Below are 14,660 nucleotides of genomic sequence, written 5' to 3' on the forward strand. Positions count from 1 at the left end.
CATCTTTCATAAAAGATTTACGTCTGGAGATTAAAAAAAAGCCACAGGTGTTATGCATTCTGCTGGGGTGTACAGAGAAATTGCCCCCTAAAAAAAACAGCGGTCAGGATTACGATTTCCCTTAGTGTCCAATGGTAAAAAGCTGTACAACGAGTTGGGAACGGCGTTGTTTCGGCCGCCGGTTGTATGCAAGCCTTTTATTGTTCCCTCTTGGGATGACGTTTAACAATCAGCTGAGGAAGCGGCTTTGCTCTGTTCGGCACCGGTAGCGGCTGCGGCTTCGGCAGTAGCGGGCTCAGCGGCAGATAAGGCTTGGTAGTACTCTGGGTCCGGGTTGAGCAAGTGGGCAGGAATTCCTGAGACGAGTGGGAGGGTATACTGATGCTTGACATCCGGGTCCGTATTTGACGGGTTGAGCTGCATGAGCAAGTCTGCCTCTTTGATACGCCTGAGTACATCCTTGACGTCAGTTCCCATCTTGATGCGGCGCAGGATCTCGAGCGACTCATCGTCTGGCCTTGTCTTTATGAGATTGAAGAGTTCGGCGTAGGCTTCGTTTTCAGCGTGCAGGGCATCGTATTTTCGCTTCAGCGCTTGGCCCTGGGTTTCCGCTGAGCGAGTGGCATAGTGGCAGGAGGTGGAGCGCTTCGTGCACTCGAGACACACGGGACGGTCTCCGTTGCATCGTATTTTGCGTACTCGACACTGGTCGCAGGCCGACGCGACGCGGTCTCGCGGCAGCGGTGGAAGGGGCTCGTTTCGTGGTCGCGTGGCTGACGGGAGGAGTGGTCGCAGAGGTCGCATGTTTCGGCAAACGGGTCTTGCGCTGGCAATGGGCGGACGGGATTATTTTTGTTTACTGATCTCGAAACTTGGAGATGATTAGACCCGGATCCCAGAGACCGAGTTTCTAAATATCTATTACCCATGGTTATGCAGTCTTTGGATAGCGTAAAAGGAATTTTGATTGTCGATTGGGATACGGCAATTCGTCCCGCCAATCAGATGGCTCCATTTCCTCATTTCCAAGTAGACGTCAGCCATTGCCTGCGAACTGTCTCTTTTTCCTTTTGGGGCAATCTACCACGGACACCTTGTCAATACGCTTCGAGTCAAACTTTCAACACGTCCTGACTTGCATGCTCGCGCTCTCATAACCCGCGATGATATGTTGTCCCTTTTCTTTCCCAGCCAATTCACTGCCTCTGCCCTCCATGGTGTGTGTTTCACTTCCCTGTAGATTTTAGTGGAGGGTTGCATAACTAACAGGCGCATGCAGAAGCCCACTGTTTGCGGCTTCTTTCCATGCAGGATATTTGTCGTTGATAATTGTGGCTGAGTGGACCATTTTTCTTCACTCGATTACGACAGTGACTTGCGGCTTTGCAGAGCCCGCATGGCTGTCTGATGATGGCCCAACACCCGACTTGGTCGTCCGACGATACTTACATTAGTAGCATTAGGTCTTTGTTCCCGCGTTAAGCGCGCACCAAAGGTTCTTGCTGGCTCCGAAATTCACTCGGTATTGAAGACAGCTACCAGCGATTACAAAACGGCAAGACATGGCCGCTGCCTTTGTTCCAGATCCAATTTCAATGGTTCACAGGAGCACGTAGCGTGTGGAGATACGCGACCGCACTTGGGATGCTAATCACGGACAACCGTGCGTCCGCTAAATGTATAAACTGGGCATGTCACGCAGCACTCATTCATTGGCTGGATACTCTTCCGGGTGTCCCTGTACATTTGGCTTTGTAAAGTCTAGTAACACGTTTGATTGAATCGCTCTACTTCCAGGCCTTTCCCGTCTGCACTTGACTCTATTCTCGTTGGACGCGATCTCAGAGATTTCTGGTAGACACTGGGCCTAGTGCCGCAATACCCGGCCAACATTGTACGATGGTGTCTTGCATATCATTCGACCCGTCTGCATTCATCGGTCAAGATGCGCGAGTTTCAAAGTGGTGTGATACCAAGGACAAACATGGATTCCGAGCGATCGTCAGAGCTAGAGTCTATTCGCATCACGAAGGTCTGCTGTCGGACTATAAGGTGAGCATGGTGGAGTGGCTTCCAGTCCAATTCCACCTTCAGTATTTTGGAATGACTGATTTGCCATCGTGTAATGAAAGCTTAATTCACTCCATGCTAATCAATGTAGCTCAAAGTTCAAGCGTGTTTCCTCTTCCCATTCCTTTGCAAATTGTTTTAGGACATCATGTCTTCTCCTCGCCATTTCTTTACCAGTAGTTGTCTTCATCATTCCTGCGAGATTGTATAACTTTTCGCCAAAATGGCTGACCGCTCTGTCCATGGGCTGCCCGGGGATCTTTGCTGCACCAAAAGAGAAGCATCGCGCTATTCCAACGGCACCAATGGCGTCGAGGCGATCGGCGTCTTGCACGATAGCGAGCTCCGGATACCGCCCAACCACTGAAGTGACGCGAGCAGGGTCGCGAACCTCGTTCGTATAGGAAACGTTCTTTACAATGATCTGGACCTTTTGGGCCAGTTCAATTGATGCGCCGTGTTGAAGTAGTGTATTGGAGATTTGGTTCTCGATGTCTTCGCCTGATTTTGCATACTTGTGATCGCCAACGTCGTGCAAAAGGGCGGCGAGGAATAGTGAAGTGGTGTCATAAGCCACAGAGGGGTTGGACTTTAGCTCGGTCTGTAATATTTGGTTGGTGTTGGACAAGACGCGCAGGATGTGTTGGTAGTCGTGTGAGTTGTCGTATTTTGACATGTACTCGTGGACGAATGAATTGATTGATGCAAGAAGCTTCTTGTCGCTGTCCTGAACGGGTACCTGCGGAACAGGGAGAGTAGTCTGACCGTTACTCGCCATGGTGGAAATAGGACCAGTTGCTTCGTGTTCGTGTAGTATGTTCTTGTACTCAGATGAACGCGTGAAGATGGGATTTGTGTTTTCTTCTTCGCATAGTCACGTGCCATGCAGCCCTATCCCTAAGCCACATTTAGTGGTTTTCTCTTTAGGCAGACGTGCTACTGTGTGCCGACTTGTTACAAATGTGCAATTGATCAGATGCAAGCAGAAGAGAAAGAGGATACGATTGACGGCCATGTGCAACAATGAAAGAGCCGAACTCGGTATATGGCGGAGACACCCCATTGTTCTTCATTCATTTTGGCCACTAGCAATACCCATGAATTGGAATGTGTTGAACTTTGAAAACGGCTTGTATAACCTGGGCGCAATGTCTTGTGGGGTGGGAGCTGCAACGATGTTGCGGAGGCGTCATCTGGGGTAGTAGCCGTAGGAGCCTCGGTACTTTGCCCGGCACGCGATAACGAGTCCATGACTTCACCCTGCCCCGACTCCTGTCCTCACGTGCATACACCAACACCACGACGTACACGTCGCACAAGCGCCACCTTTCAGCGCGCTGGCTGAGGCGACTGCAGCCATGTACAAGCAAGCAACACAGAAGACGGGCGAGGTACTGTCACTGCCACCGAGATGGCTGGGCATGTACTCGGACTTCATCACCAAAAACAGTAGCGCTGTGACGCAGATTGAGTCTGCGCTGCGTTCGCTGACATATATCATTCCGGGTGCGCATGGCTCAATGGGACTACTTGCTAGCACGATACTAACAAGACCTAGGACGCTTCCGGGAATCCGAAATCGCATCAGAGTCTCGTATGTTGCGCGCTCGTTGGCGGCGCGTCTCCTTCGACTGACACACGAATAGTTCACAGCGGCGTCCAGGTCCTTTCCCTATACCACGATTCTCTCCTCTCTAAGGCCATGGCGCAGATGCCAGGGACGCGACGACACCCTGTCACCCCGCACCATCGATACACCAAGTTCTGGACACAACACTCGCCCACGTACAAGCGAATCGCGCTAGTACTCCAGATGATTCAATATACCGAGTTGCTATGGGAGATGGCAGCCAAGAGGAAGGGTGAGAAGGTGCGATGGCGGGTTGTGGTGTTGCTCGAGGTAGTAAAGGCAGTATGCCGATTGCTGCTCCTCCGACTGACAAACTCGCGCCCTCTCCTATCACCCCCGCTCCCTCAGCGGGAAATTGATCCGAGCTCGCTTGAAGAGTCATCGGCATCGGTGGATGGCATGGATACACCACCAAGCGAGCGTTCGGTTGAGGCAGAAAACTGGGCAATGCCCAGGACTGGTCTGTCGATGCCTAGCTTGCCAGATTCTTCAGACATTTCGAGTTACCTCCTCTCCAAGGTGCTTACAGCAGACGACATCAAACCACCAAAGGCGCTTCTGCACCGAGTAAGTGGAAAGGGCGAGCTTGCCGAGGTACTCTACATTCTACGACCCGTTGCCTACGCCTTGGCCATGCAGCACTTCAGCGGCGACAGGAAGAGCTGGCGGCCATGGTTGATTGGCGCGAGCATCGAGTACGGTGCACGCCAGCTGGCAAAGAATGATTTCCAGGAGCGCTTGGCTGGAGGACTCCGTGGTTTGACTGGCCTAGAGAGAGAAGAGCTACGTAAGCGGGGCTGGTCCATGGGTTGGTGGGCTATGCGCGGCGCATTCTACGAGAACATCACCAAGTAAGTGAGGCCGAATTGTGGACATGGTGAACATAGCTAACAGTGCACCTAGGGCCTGGATTCACTCGATAACGTCCAAACTCAAGGGCAAGCCTCTTCTTGACATGGTCGGTGGTGTTATCGAAGACTACGAGTTTCTCTGGGATCAGTACTACTTCCCCACTGCTACTCTATGATCTGTTTTGGCTACGTGTGGTTTGATATGATGTGCCAATGCTTGACACGGAGCTTTAGTGTCACGGAAATGGTCTTGCAGCCCCACTTCCTGTCGTATTTGCCTTTTATTTTGTCTGTTTTGGTTGTATTCTTTTTCAGATACTCCAAGGCCATTGCACGGTCTTGGTCCAGTTTGCGCTTCTGTTCTGCAGGTCTGCAGTATGTACTAGTATGCCTTGTTGAGATACCAATGTTTGAAATGTTATGTGGTTTCGGTCGCTGCGAGTGCTGTATACAAATGTGACTGGGACACTATGCATAGTAATTCCGGGTGTTGGTTGTGTCGGGCGAGCTATGGTAGTGCGGAGCTCTGACCCACTCACCATCTCGCCATCCCGAAAGCTTAGTACGTAGATGGTCATCGCAGAGCCGCATCAACAATAACGACATCATCTCGCCCGGTCAACACCCACCACTGCCATCTTCTTTCCCAGACAACCAACAGAAACATTGGGTACACTGGGTTACAGGTCATCAGGATGCCCGCCACTACAGCAGAAACGCTGTCGCTTGTGACCCGCAACGTCTCGGTCGCGCCTCTCGTGCTTCTTTCGGCAGCAGACCACTACGGTCGACAAGCAAAGGGCACCAAGAGGAGAGTAGTCGGTGTGCTCCTTGGGCAAAATGACGGCAAGAACGTACGCGTGTCCAACAGCTTTGCGGGTGTGTAGCCCCTCAAGACGTAGTTTGCCGCCTGAGCAATTCGCCCCGAGGGCGGGGAAGCGTTGTGTGTACAAGCTGACTTTGGGCTGCAGTACCATTCGAGGAAGACGAAAAGGACCCATCGGTATGGTTTCTGGACCACAACTACGTCGAGTCGATGAACGACATGTTCAAGAAGATCAACGCGCGGGAGAAGCTCATCGGCTGGTATCACACTGGGCCCAAGCTGAGGGCGTCGGATCTCGAGGTCAACGAGCTGTTCAAGCGCTATACACCAAATCCGCTACTAGTCATTATCGACGTACAGCCCAAGGAGGTGGGGGTGCCGACAGACGCCTACTTTGCAGTTGAGGAGATTAAGGATGTGAGTGCATTTGGCTCGGCGGGGTTATTGTTGCAACAACAGCAATGCACCTGGTGGGAGGAGAGGGGGGGGGGGGCGTGTATGGAAGACGATGCTAATTCTACGTCTAGGACGGTACAACGACTTCCAAGACGTTTGTGCACACTCCGTCAATAATCGAGGCCGAGGAGGCGGAAGAGATTGGTGTCGAGCACCTCCTCCGTGACATCCGCGACGTGGCTGTCGGTACGCTCTCGACACGCATAACCTCACAATTGCAGTCGCTGCAAGGGTTACATCTACGGTTACGAGACATTGGGCAGTATCTACAAAAGGTTCTCGACGAGGATCTACCTGTCAACCACGCGATTCTTGGTAATCTCCAAGACGTGTTCAACCTGCTGCCTAACCTGTCGACACCCAAGGCTGCACCAGTAGGTGGTGCAACCAATGGCGTGGGAGCAGCGGCGGGTCAGGCAGGTGGTGTAGACAATGGCGAGCTTGCGCGGGCCATGAGCGTCAAGACGAACGATCAACTCATGGCGATTTACCTGTCGAGCTTGATCCGGGCCATTACGGCGTTCCACGACCTGATTGAGAACAAGATCCAGAACAAGCAGCAAGCAGAGGACAAGGAGGCCAAGAAGGAGGAAGGCAAGGAAGGGGACAAGGAGGCTAAGAAGGAGGGCGACAAGGCGAGCGGTGAGGCCAAGGAAGGAGACAAGGGTAAAGAAAAGGGCAAGGAGGAGGGCAAGAAGAAGGGCTGAAGCGGGGGGAATGGGGAATTGAGTGAGTGAGGCGAGTGAGGCGGAGAGATGGCCATGAGGATGATGGAGCTTTGTAGCCAACTAAGGTGTACTAGTGTACAATAGCCCCTCGCAGCCTTGTTTCGGGGGGAAGGAGAGGAGAAGAAGAGAGTAGGCGTCAAAAGAGTAGATGGAGTGGTGTGTTTCTCTCTCTCTTTCTTTCTCTCTTTCTCTCTCTCTCTCGCTTCCTTCTCCGCATGATCTTGGCACGATTAGACATGAAATGAACAAAGGACATGATGTTAGTATGCTATAGTGTAGTGTGGTGTGTGTATTTGCATAATCTTGGCATGACAATGGCCATTAGTGTTTGTGTTTGAAACGAGGATTAAAAACAAAGATGGCGATAATGCCGTATTGTCTCTACATCTGTCTAAACAAAGATATTTTTTTTTCAGTCTCCCCATCCAGCAGCCCAGCCGGCGGCCTCATGCACGGTAACCCATTTCTCATTGACAAAGCGACCGAATAGGGAGTTTGACTTTTCCGCGAGCAGGCAAGCCAGCAGGTGTTTGCAGACGGGGGGCATATCGTCGCCTAGTGTTGTACCGCCAAAAATCCAGGGGTGGTCTTGTGCTGTGTCGTTATCGTCATGGTTGTCATTGGCATGGTTAGCAAAGGGAATAGAGGAAGAGTCGGGGGAAGCAGGGAAGGCGGCGAAGGTGAAGGCGGGACAGGAGCAGGACCAGGTTGTGAGGCGGACTTGGTAGGTTGGGGTTTGGTCCGAGGAAGAGGAGTAGCGGGAGGAGCGGTGGTGCTGGGCAGATTGGACGTAGTAGATTGTTGATTTTGTGGTCTTGTCGTAAGTAGAGGTTGTAGTTGTGACATGTACAGGTATTGATGTTGCTTCTTCATGAGGGAGGGAGGTGTGTTTTGTGCTAAGTGTACGCGTTGCGTCTTTGAGGGTTGCATCGTCACTCATGTGCATCTCTTCATCATCATCATCATCATTATCATGGTCGTCGTCACCGCCTAGTCGCATCACCGCGTCTTGATGGTGGACTCCATCTTGCCGATGCACAGAAGGAGACGACGGATGGTTTCGGATGCGAAATCGAGTGACTAGGCGGCGGTCGAGGACGTCTAGCGCGGGAATGAATTCGGTTGGGAAGAGGACTTGCAAGGAAAGCAGCTGTTTCTTGACGGCGGGTGGTACGCTATCGAGGGGGTTGGGGTGGTGCTTGTCGTCGTCGGTGAGCGAGGCAGCGGCATCAGGTGATGACGGGGCTGGTGGTGGTGCTAGCGAATTGAATAGCCGGGTTAGGAATCGACGATTGGTGGGCAGTTTGGGCAGAGACATTGCGGGTGATTATCGGTGTGGGCACATGGTGTGTAGAGTAGGGCCCCTTATCGTGGTGGTATGACGTATGTGAGGGGGAACGGCACGGCGATGGTGGCAGGTCGCGTTGAGATGGGGGCAACGCTTGGTCCCCGAAAGCACGTGAAGGCATGGCAGTAGTAGTGCATGTGCTGACAAGTCGACATGGCATTGACTTCATCACTACCAGAAAAAAAATGGCGACATGGGCGGCAGGGGGGCTTGCGTGGTCGGACATGTCATGTCAGATTGATGGGGGAGAATGGGCTACGTCACGATGCGGCGAGGGCAATTGGATCGGAAGGGCCTAGAAGGTGGGCAATTGTTTTTGTTTGCGAGTACGTAGACATGTATACGTACCTTTTGTACATGTGTACCTGTGCGATTGATTACCGTGGTTGTGCTGGCGATCGGGCGGATGGGCTATTTTAGGCAGAGGCGACGTGGATGGGGCGAGGATGCAATTGAAGCGAGCAAGCACACGCAGACGCACAAGCAGGACAAGCACAAGCAGCAACAGCGGGCTTTGCTTGTTGTGCTCGCAGGTGGCAGGTTGCAGGTTGCAGGTAGGGCGGATGCAGGGACCCCCAAGGCGTCGCATCATCTGGAAGAGAAGACGGGGCAGCGAACGACGGGATCATCTGGCTGCATTGGCCTATCGGCTGACCAGCTGTCAAGAGTGGATATTGTCGACGAGTGCAGATCGGGCCGCTAGTCCAGAGAGGAGGGATTGGGTAGGGAGCCATTGCAATTGACGGCCGTGGTGCATTGCATTTCGGGGAGCGCCGAGTCAGCAGCAATGGGGGGGATGCATGCGGACACTGAGTATGACATGGCAATGCGCACAATGGCAGCGAAGACAATTGATATGTGGGCATGGATACGAGGCCGTAAGTACAGGAGTACAGAAGAGCAAAGACGATCAAAGGACAACCAAGGCCCGGGCAGGCCAGCGGCGGGAATTAGCGGGCGCGTGTCGAAAGGGGATGCCTTGCAGCGCGAACCCCTCCTCCCCCACAGCGCGATAACGACGATAACACACCCGCTCGCCAGGGTGGCTGCCACGGCCGCATGAGCATGACCCCCCCTTCGCCCTTGGCCCACGACGCATACACACCACCCTCGCAACATGGTGTCGACAGGGCTGCGTCTCGTGAGCAGCCTTGGGTTGCCATGGGTTGGGATTGTCCGCCTGGAATAGGCGCCGGGCTGTGGATGACCTCGTCGGCTGTCCAGCTGAGCGTGACGGTAGGGCCTGGGGGGTGGGAGGAGGCTTTCACATGCAAGACGGTGGCGCTGGCTACAGCGCTTGGGAGAGAAAGACGTCGACGGCAAAGAGAGCAGGCCGGAGGGGGAGAGCAGGCAAAGTCACAAGACCGTGGCTACGACGACTAGAATGGAATTCCGTGGGCAGCAGCTTTGTCGGCAGCCGCCGCTGACGGGCGACCAGCAGGGCCGCCCTCCCCCTTGGCCATGCTCGCCATGGCCGTCGTCAGCCACGGGGCCAAGACAGGCAGTTGGTGTGAATTGGCCTTGCAGCCATGGTCATGTCTGCACAACCCCCCATGGCGGTCAGACCGACTAGCCGCATGTACGGTACTCGGGCAGGATAGCAGCTGGCCTAGTCGTAGACAAAAGGGCAGCCGAGTGTGATGACGGACGCCCGTGTGGCCCAGCGCGTCCACCGGAAGCCGAGAGAGGGTGGGAATGTGCCATTGCAGGCTCCCACACGCCCGTCGGGCCTTGTCCGCGCACACTGGCGGGCGGGTCGAGGGGACAATGGCAAAAGCAGCAGCGCTGGCGGGCTCAATGGGCTGCTGGGCGGGCGCAATGGGCGGAAGCGCGCGAGGGCGTATGGAGAGGGCAGGCACTTTGTAATTGCCTGGATGGATGGAGGAGCGGAAATGGGGCATGCTGTACTGAGAGATTACGGTTACGGGGGCCGTCACCGCCCAGCCGGGGGGGGCGCATAGGCAGAGGCCGTGACGGCTCTCTCTGACTGCAATGTGCGCCCGGCATGTCGGCTGGCTGAGGGCATTGGTCAGCCTCGCCGCTGTTCTCTGCTCGCTGTCGCTGTCCGCTCCCGGCCGCGCGCGCCTGGTGGGCGAGGGTGAGGGGGCTTGAGGGCAGCCATGGCATGGGCTGGATCGCACCATGGCACGCGCCAACCGCACACCCTCTTTGTCTGGTCCGCTAGCACATGGCCGCCAGTCTGTCTCAAAGCCAGAGTCACACCGGCCTGGCTCGCATGCTGTAGCCTGCTTGAAACCGCTGCCCCAAGCCGCCTGCTGGCTGGCTATAACTCCGTCCGGTTTCGGCAAGATTGGCTTGCTCCAGATGCGAATGAATTGATTGCCATTGCAATTCACCCAGCCTCCATCGCGTCCTGCTCGCACCTGCTGCATTGCTTCTGGCCGCTCCCCGTCCTCGTCCACGTCCTCGTCCACGTCCACGCCCGGCTCCGACTCCATATCTCCGCACTGCCACGGCCACGGCCACGGCGCTCTGCTGGAGTCCATCCTGACCTGTCCTGCGGTTTGACTAATAATCGCCCTGCCCGCCCCAATTGCATAAGCCGCTGCTTCGGGCAATTCTGCCGCCTTCCACGCTCAACCTTCGCTGCCTGCTGCTTTCTGACGATATAACGGTGGCAACGCCGTACGCTCGTCCCAGGGCCCGCCCACAGTCGGCTCTGCTACTTGCTCCATTTCTCTCCCCCTCCCTCCCCCAAACCCACTGCTGCTGCTGCTCCCCAGCCTGCTGCTCTCGCTCCCCCCTTCAAATACCGCTACCGCCGCCGGGGGCATTCGCTTCTAGTCAAAGCACAAACCTTCTGACCACACTACGCAATGGCAAACTCGCCTCATAAGACACCCCCAACTGCCCGCCTCACCGTCTCTTCCCTCCTTTCCCCCCCAGAGATGAAGCGATCAGAGTCGTTTGGCTCGTCAATTGCCTCTGCCTCTACTCAATCGCCCGCAACCTCGTTCAATTCAGTCCAATTGAAGCCCATGACAAACGCCTCTCTCAGCGCCTGCCAGGCAGCAACTCACCGCATCGCCTACGTCTCCCCCCCAATCTCGCCATACGACTCCCACTCCCAAAAGGACACCATGGACGCCGTCGCCGAGCCCGGCTCACGCGACCCTCAGCTCTTCGTCGCCCACGACGCTGCCCTCTCCGTTGCAGACATACCGCTCTTCCCCCACGACTCAGCTGCCTCTTCCTCGTCGTCAGCCTCGCAAGACGCCATCACCCACCACATGCAGTCGCACGACTATGCACGCCTGCACTCCAAACCCTCGCGCGCCGATTACGAATTGGCCGTTTCATTCCGCTCAAACGTCTTTGCTTCGGCCACCAAGAACCCCCGACACTGGTGGGCCCAGGAGCGTCGTTTCGACGACTACTACGGTCGCCCGACTGGCGTCCAAAAGCGCACCGCTCTCAAGAAGCTGGCTCCCGCACCATCCGTTCGAACCCGCCAGCCAAAGGTCGCTCTTCCCCGGATACCCCCCCGTACTCCTCGCGCTCCAAAGGCCAAGCGCAGCCCCCTTGCACAGGTCTACGAGTCATTTGACCCTGCACCAAAGCCCGCATCTGTCTCGGTCTCTCCCAAGCCTGCCCGGCCCGCCACGAACCGTGACGACTCCGACTACAATGCCATCCCCGACTATTCGCCACCTCTCGACACCCTGCCCAAGGGCAACTCCAAGATTCTCAAGGCTGAGTGGAAGGGCCAGGCCCTCTCGCTCGCCGACGATCCCGACCGCGACCTGCTGCACGAGGCTGAACTCAACCTTGCAGGCACCCTGCGTCTCAACTGTGCCACCTACCTCACCAGCAAGCGTCGCATCTTCCAGGCTCGCATTGAAGCATTGAGAATTGGCAAGGAGTTCCGCAAGACCGACGCCCAGCAGGCCTGCAAAATCGACGTCAACAAGGCCAGTAAACTGTGGCAGTCGTACGATCGCGTCGGCTGGTTTAACCCAGACTACTTCCGTCAATACCTTTAGAAGAGCCTTCACTACCATTCTCGCCACACATATACACTCACACACACACATACATACACAGAGTCACGGCACTTTTCTATTATTATCTGCCTCCTTCGATGGAGAGCTTTTTGTTTCCACGATGCCCCCAATTTGCGCATAGCATCGTTACGGCCCCAGCTGCATGAGTCGGTTCTCCTTCCGAGTTGATTGATGCGACACTTGTCGCTCTCGGCATGATTTTACGAATGGCGTTTTCCATCCCTGTCTCTTTTTTTCTTCAAGGGTCTTTGTTTGTTGGCATGGGTAGGCGTTAGGGACCGGCCGCCGTCCTCCCTTTGGCGTTTGTGTCTTTGTTCTTCCTCCTGTTGTTGTGACTCGTCATCTTCTTTGTCTACGGCATGCGATACCCCCCCAGCTCACACGAATTGATACTCTACAGATCTCTTCAATGGCTCTTGACGCCGCACATGCAGGCTTTCCTTTTTGGTAGTATTAGACCAGAATACAAATACTTGTTAGATACACGGTGTGTCTGTGTGTGTGTGTGTGTGTGTGTGTGTGTGTGTGTGTGTGTGTGCGCTCGCAGTGCATTTGTGAATGTGGATGCGTGTGTATGTATGTGACTCGCAATGGATGCACACCGATGACGATACTCGACGTTTCTTTTGCAGCCAGGGTTTGAGGTCATGCTGGGGCTTCATCTCCTGACTACCGTCCGCGTAACGGACGGTTCAGGGTCTCGGGTCCGGGACGCGCGAGCGGGGATATGTAAGCTCCGCAGGCGTGGCGCGGCCTCTTCTGTACCTAATTTGGGACAACGCCTTGGCCGGACGCTCCAACCCGCCGCGCCTTCTCATCACCTCTTACACTCCAACGACTGTACATACCCGCCGCCACCCACCAACCCGCCCGCCCGCCGCTTCTCTTCGCGCGCACCCAGCACAATGTCGCGAACAGAGCAGGTGGACAACACCGACTCCATAAGCAGCCAGGACCCGGCCCGTGACGAGCCGAAGAAGACCAAGAGCAAGAGGCCACCAAGTAAGAAGAGCCTTGGACACTCAGGCTGCAGTGCGCATATGACGGCAGTACTAACGCGACTACAGATACTGCTTTTAGACAACAGCGTCTAAAGGCATGGCAGTGCGTTTGGGCAGAAACTTTGAACTCCAGGACGAATTCCGGCTGACACTGCGATAGGCCTATTCTCACCCCAAAGACGGTCCTCCCGCTCTTCTTCATTGTTGGAGTCATCTTCGCGCCCATCGGTGGGCTGCTCATCTACGCTAGTGCGCAGGTCCAGGAGATCTCCATCGACTACACCAACTGCAACAACACGGCGCCTCAAGCTAGGCTCGATTACAATGCAAGTCTAGGCAACGACCTCGAGCCAATTCCCTCGGACAGAGTATCCGCATCCTTCAATGGAAAACAGATGCAGACGGCACCCCAGTGGGGCTGGGCGCGGGACAACTACACATTCCAACCCCAGGGCGTCACGCTCGAAACCAACGTGTGCATTCTGAGCTTCACCATCCCCGCCGATATTGCCCCGCCGATTCTCTTCTACTACCGCCTCACCAACTTTTACCAGAACCACCGTCGATATGTCAAGTCGGTCGATATCCAGCAGCTCAAGGGCGATGCCAGGAGTGCCAGTTCTCTAGACTCTGGTGACTGTGATCCTTTGGCTGTAGCACCCAACGGAAAGCCCTACTATCCCTGCGGACTCATTGCCAATTCCATGTTCAACGACACCTTTGGCAACCTGACCTTGGATAATGCCGTACAGGATGCAGATGGCAATGAAATCAACTCGTACAACATGACGGTCGAGGGCACATCATGGAGCCACGAGGGGGATTTGTATGGCAAGACCAAATACAAGCCCAGTGATGTTGTTCCACCTCCCAACTGGCAAGAGCAATACCCCAATGGAGAATACACCGATGAGCTGCCGGATCTGCATACCTGGGAGCAATTCCAGGTCTGGATGCGAACGGCAGGATTGCCGACTTTCAGTAAACTCTACCAGCGCAACGACAAGGACACCTTGAGAGCTGGTACTTATCGTTTGAAGATTTATGACCGTAAGTTTGCTGCTGCACCAATGCATGCAAATGACACAAGCTAACCAAAAACCCCTTTCTCGCGCTAGGTTTCCCCGTTGACAAATACGCTGGTACAAAGTCGATTTTGATTTCAACCAGGACCGTCATGGGAGGCAAGAATCCCTTCCTCGGCATTGCGTACTTGGTTGTTGGTGGCCTTTGCATATTGCTTGGTGCTGTCTTCCTCGCTACACATCTTGTCAAGCCCAGGTTAGTTTTTTTTTCCTTGCGAAACTCAGTTGATAGTAAAGGCACGTTTTTGCTAACACTGAGGTTTTTTTTTTCAACCAGGAAATTGGGTGACCACACTTACCTCACCTGGAATAACGATCAGCCTTCGACGGCTACGACTACCGGCCGAGCGGGAGGCGCGTGAATGTGAACATGAAAGGAAAAAAAACAAAATATGATTTCTATTCCCAGACCTCTCTTTTACCTTGTTTTTCATTGTCCAGATCATCCGCCCTAGTCTAAACCTCTACCTCTCTCTTTTTTTTGGGGGTGGGGAAGGGCTTTTTTTTTCAAAGAGTGTAACTGCGATGCGTTATAAGGAGGAAGGAAGGGAGGCGGGGGTGTTGTACCGCATGTATTACCATTACTTTTCCCTCTCTTTCTCTCTCTTGAGCGAGAATCAGGAGGTAGGGTCGAAGGGAG

At 54.6% G+C, this 14,660-nt stretch overlaps 8 protein-coding genes across 8 annotated transcripts; 4 read left to right on the forward strand and 4 right to left on the reverse strand.

Annotated features, from left to right (window-relative positions):
- Positions 1-222: 222 nt before the first annotated feature.
- PSV08DRAFT_365509 (uncharacterized protein) lies at positions 223-930 on the reverse strand (the record flags this gene model as incomplete). Its single annotated transcript, XM_014218774.1, has 1 exon — positions 223-930. The coding sequence occupies exon 1, from the start codon at positions 802-804 to the stop codon at positions 223-225; it is 582 nt and encodes a 193-aa protein (XP_014074249.1). The 5' UTR covers positions 805-930.
- Positions 931-1,760: 830 nt separating this feature from the next.
- Positions 1,761-2,899, reverse strand: PSV08DRAFT_330335 (uncharacterized protein). Its single transcript, XM_014218775.1, has one exon. The coding sequence runs from the start codon at positions 2,846-2,848 to the stop codon at positions 2,153-2,155; it is 696 nt and encodes a 231-aa protein (XP_014074250.1). The 5' UTR covers positions 2,849-2,899; the 3' UTR covers positions 1,761-2,152.
- Positions 2,900-3,353: 454 nt separating this feature from the next.
- PSV08DRAFT_330343 (peroxisome membrane protein) lies at positions 3,354-4,984 on the forward strand. Its single transcript, XM_014218776.2, has 4 exons — positions 3,354-3,576; positions 3,629-3,664; positions 3,717-4,551; positions 4,604-4,984. Exons 1-4 carry the CDS (start codon positions 3,429-3,431, stop codon positions 4,725-4,727), a joined length of 1,143 nt encoding a protein of 380 aa, XP_014074251.1. The 5' UTR covers positions 3,354-3,428; the 3' UTR covers positions 4,728-4,984.
- A 154-nt stretch (positions 4,985-5,138) lies between these two features.
- Positions 5,139-6,832, forward strand: PSV08DRAFT_229905 (maintenance of mitochondrial structure and function-domain-containing protein). The gene is made up of 3 exons (XM_014218777.2): positions 5,139-5,430; positions 5,523-5,794; positions 5,905-6,832. The coding sequence occupies exons 1-3, from the start codon at positions 5,247-5,249 to the stop codon at positions 6,538-6,540; spliced, it is 1,092 nt and encodes a 363-aa protein (XP_014074252.1). The 5' UTR covers positions 5,139-5,246; the 3' UTR covers positions 6,541-6,832.
- PSV08DRAFT_365513 (uncharacterized protein) lies at positions 6,830-7,879 on the reverse strand (the record flags this gene model as incomplete). Its single annotated transcript, XM_014218778.2, has 1 exon — positions 6,830-7,879. One exon carries the CDS (start codon positions 7,877-7,879, stop codon positions 6,974-6,976), a length of 906 nt encoding a protein of 301 aa, XP_014074253.1. The 3' UTR covers positions 6,830-6,973.
- Positions 7,880-9,288: 1,409 nt separating this feature from the next.
- PSV08DRAFT_229908 (uncharacterized protein) lies at positions 9,289-10,368 on the reverse strand (the record flags this gene model as incomplete). Its single annotated transcript, XM_014218780.1, has 1 exon — positions 9,289-10,368. One exon carries the CDS (start codon positions 10,366-10,368, stop codon positions 9,289-9,291), a length of 1,080 nt encoding a protein of 359 aa, XP_014074255.1.
- A 215-nt stretch (positions 10,369-10,583) lies between these two features.
- On the forward strand, positions 10,584-12,103 carry PSV08DRAFT_380763 (uncharacterized protein). Its single transcript, XM_014218781.2, has one exon. It carries the CDS (start codon positions 10,747-10,749, stop codon positions 11,911-11,913), a length of 1,167 nt encoding a protein of 388 aa, XP_014074256.1. The 5' UTR covers positions 10,584-10,746; the 3' UTR covers positions 11,914-12,103.
- A 736-nt stretch (positions 12,104-12,839) lies between these two features.
- On the forward strand, positions 12,840-14,526 carry PSV08DRAFT_209182 (ligand-effect modulator 3 family; the record flags this gene model as incomplete). Its single annotated transcript, XM_014218782.2, has 5 exons — positions 12,840-12,936; positions 13,002-13,038; positions 13,096-13,985; positions 14,054-14,216; positions 14,298-14,526. 5 exons carry the CDS (start codon positions 12,840-12,842, stop codon positions 14,380-14,382), a joined length of 1,272 nt encoding a protein of 423 aa, XP_014074257.1. The 3' UTR covers positions 14,383-14,526.
- Between the last annotated feature and the right edge of the window lie 134 nt (positions 14,527-14,660).

Source organism: Bipolaris maydis (assembly GCF_028858645.1).
Source record: "Bipolaris maydis strain C4 unplaced genomic scaffold PSV08scaffold_14, whole genome shotgun sequence".
In the NCBI taxonomy this organism is placed as follows: domain Eukaryota; kingdom Fungi; phylum Ascomycota; class Dothideomycetes; order Pleosporales; family Pleosporaceae; genus Bipolaris; species Bipolaris maydis.

Excerpts from the sequence above, each read along its gene's own strand:
- PSV08DRAFT_330335 (XM_014218775.1), bottom strand. The coding sequence starts at position 2,848 with ATGGCGAGTAACGGTCAGACTACTCTCCCTGTTCCGCAGGTACCCGTT.
- PSV08DRAFT_330343 (XM_014218776.2), top strand. The coding sequence starts at position 3,429 with ATGTACAAGCAAGCAACACAGAAGACGGGCGAGGTACTGTCACTGCCA. Across the intron at positions 3,665-3,716 it reads CGAAATCGCATCAGAGTCTC|TTCACAGCGGCGTCCAGGTC; the intron begins GTATGTTGCGCG and ends ACACACGAATAG. Across the intron at positions 4,552-4,603 it reads TTCTACGAGAACATCACCAA|GGCCTGGATTCACTCGATAA; the intron begins GTAAGTGAGGCC and ends CAGTGCACCTAG.
- PSV08DRAFT_229905 (XM_014218777.2), top strand. The coding sequence starts at position 5,247 with ATGCCCGCCACTACAGCAGAAACGCTGTCGCTTGTGACCCGCAACGTC. Across the intron at positions 5,431-5,522 it reads CGTGTCCAACAGCTTTGCGG|TACCATTCGAGGAAGACGAA; the intron begins GTGTGTAGCCCC and ends TTTGGGCTGCAG. Across the intron at positions 5,795-5,904 it reads CAGTTGAGGAGATTAAGGAT|GACGGTACAACGACTTCCAA; the intron begins GTGAGTGCATTT and ends TTCTACGTCTAG.
- PSV08DRAFT_380763 (XM_014218781.2), top strand. The coding sequence starts at position 10,747 with ATGGCAAACTCGCCTCATAAGACACCCCCAACTGCCCGCCTCACCGTC.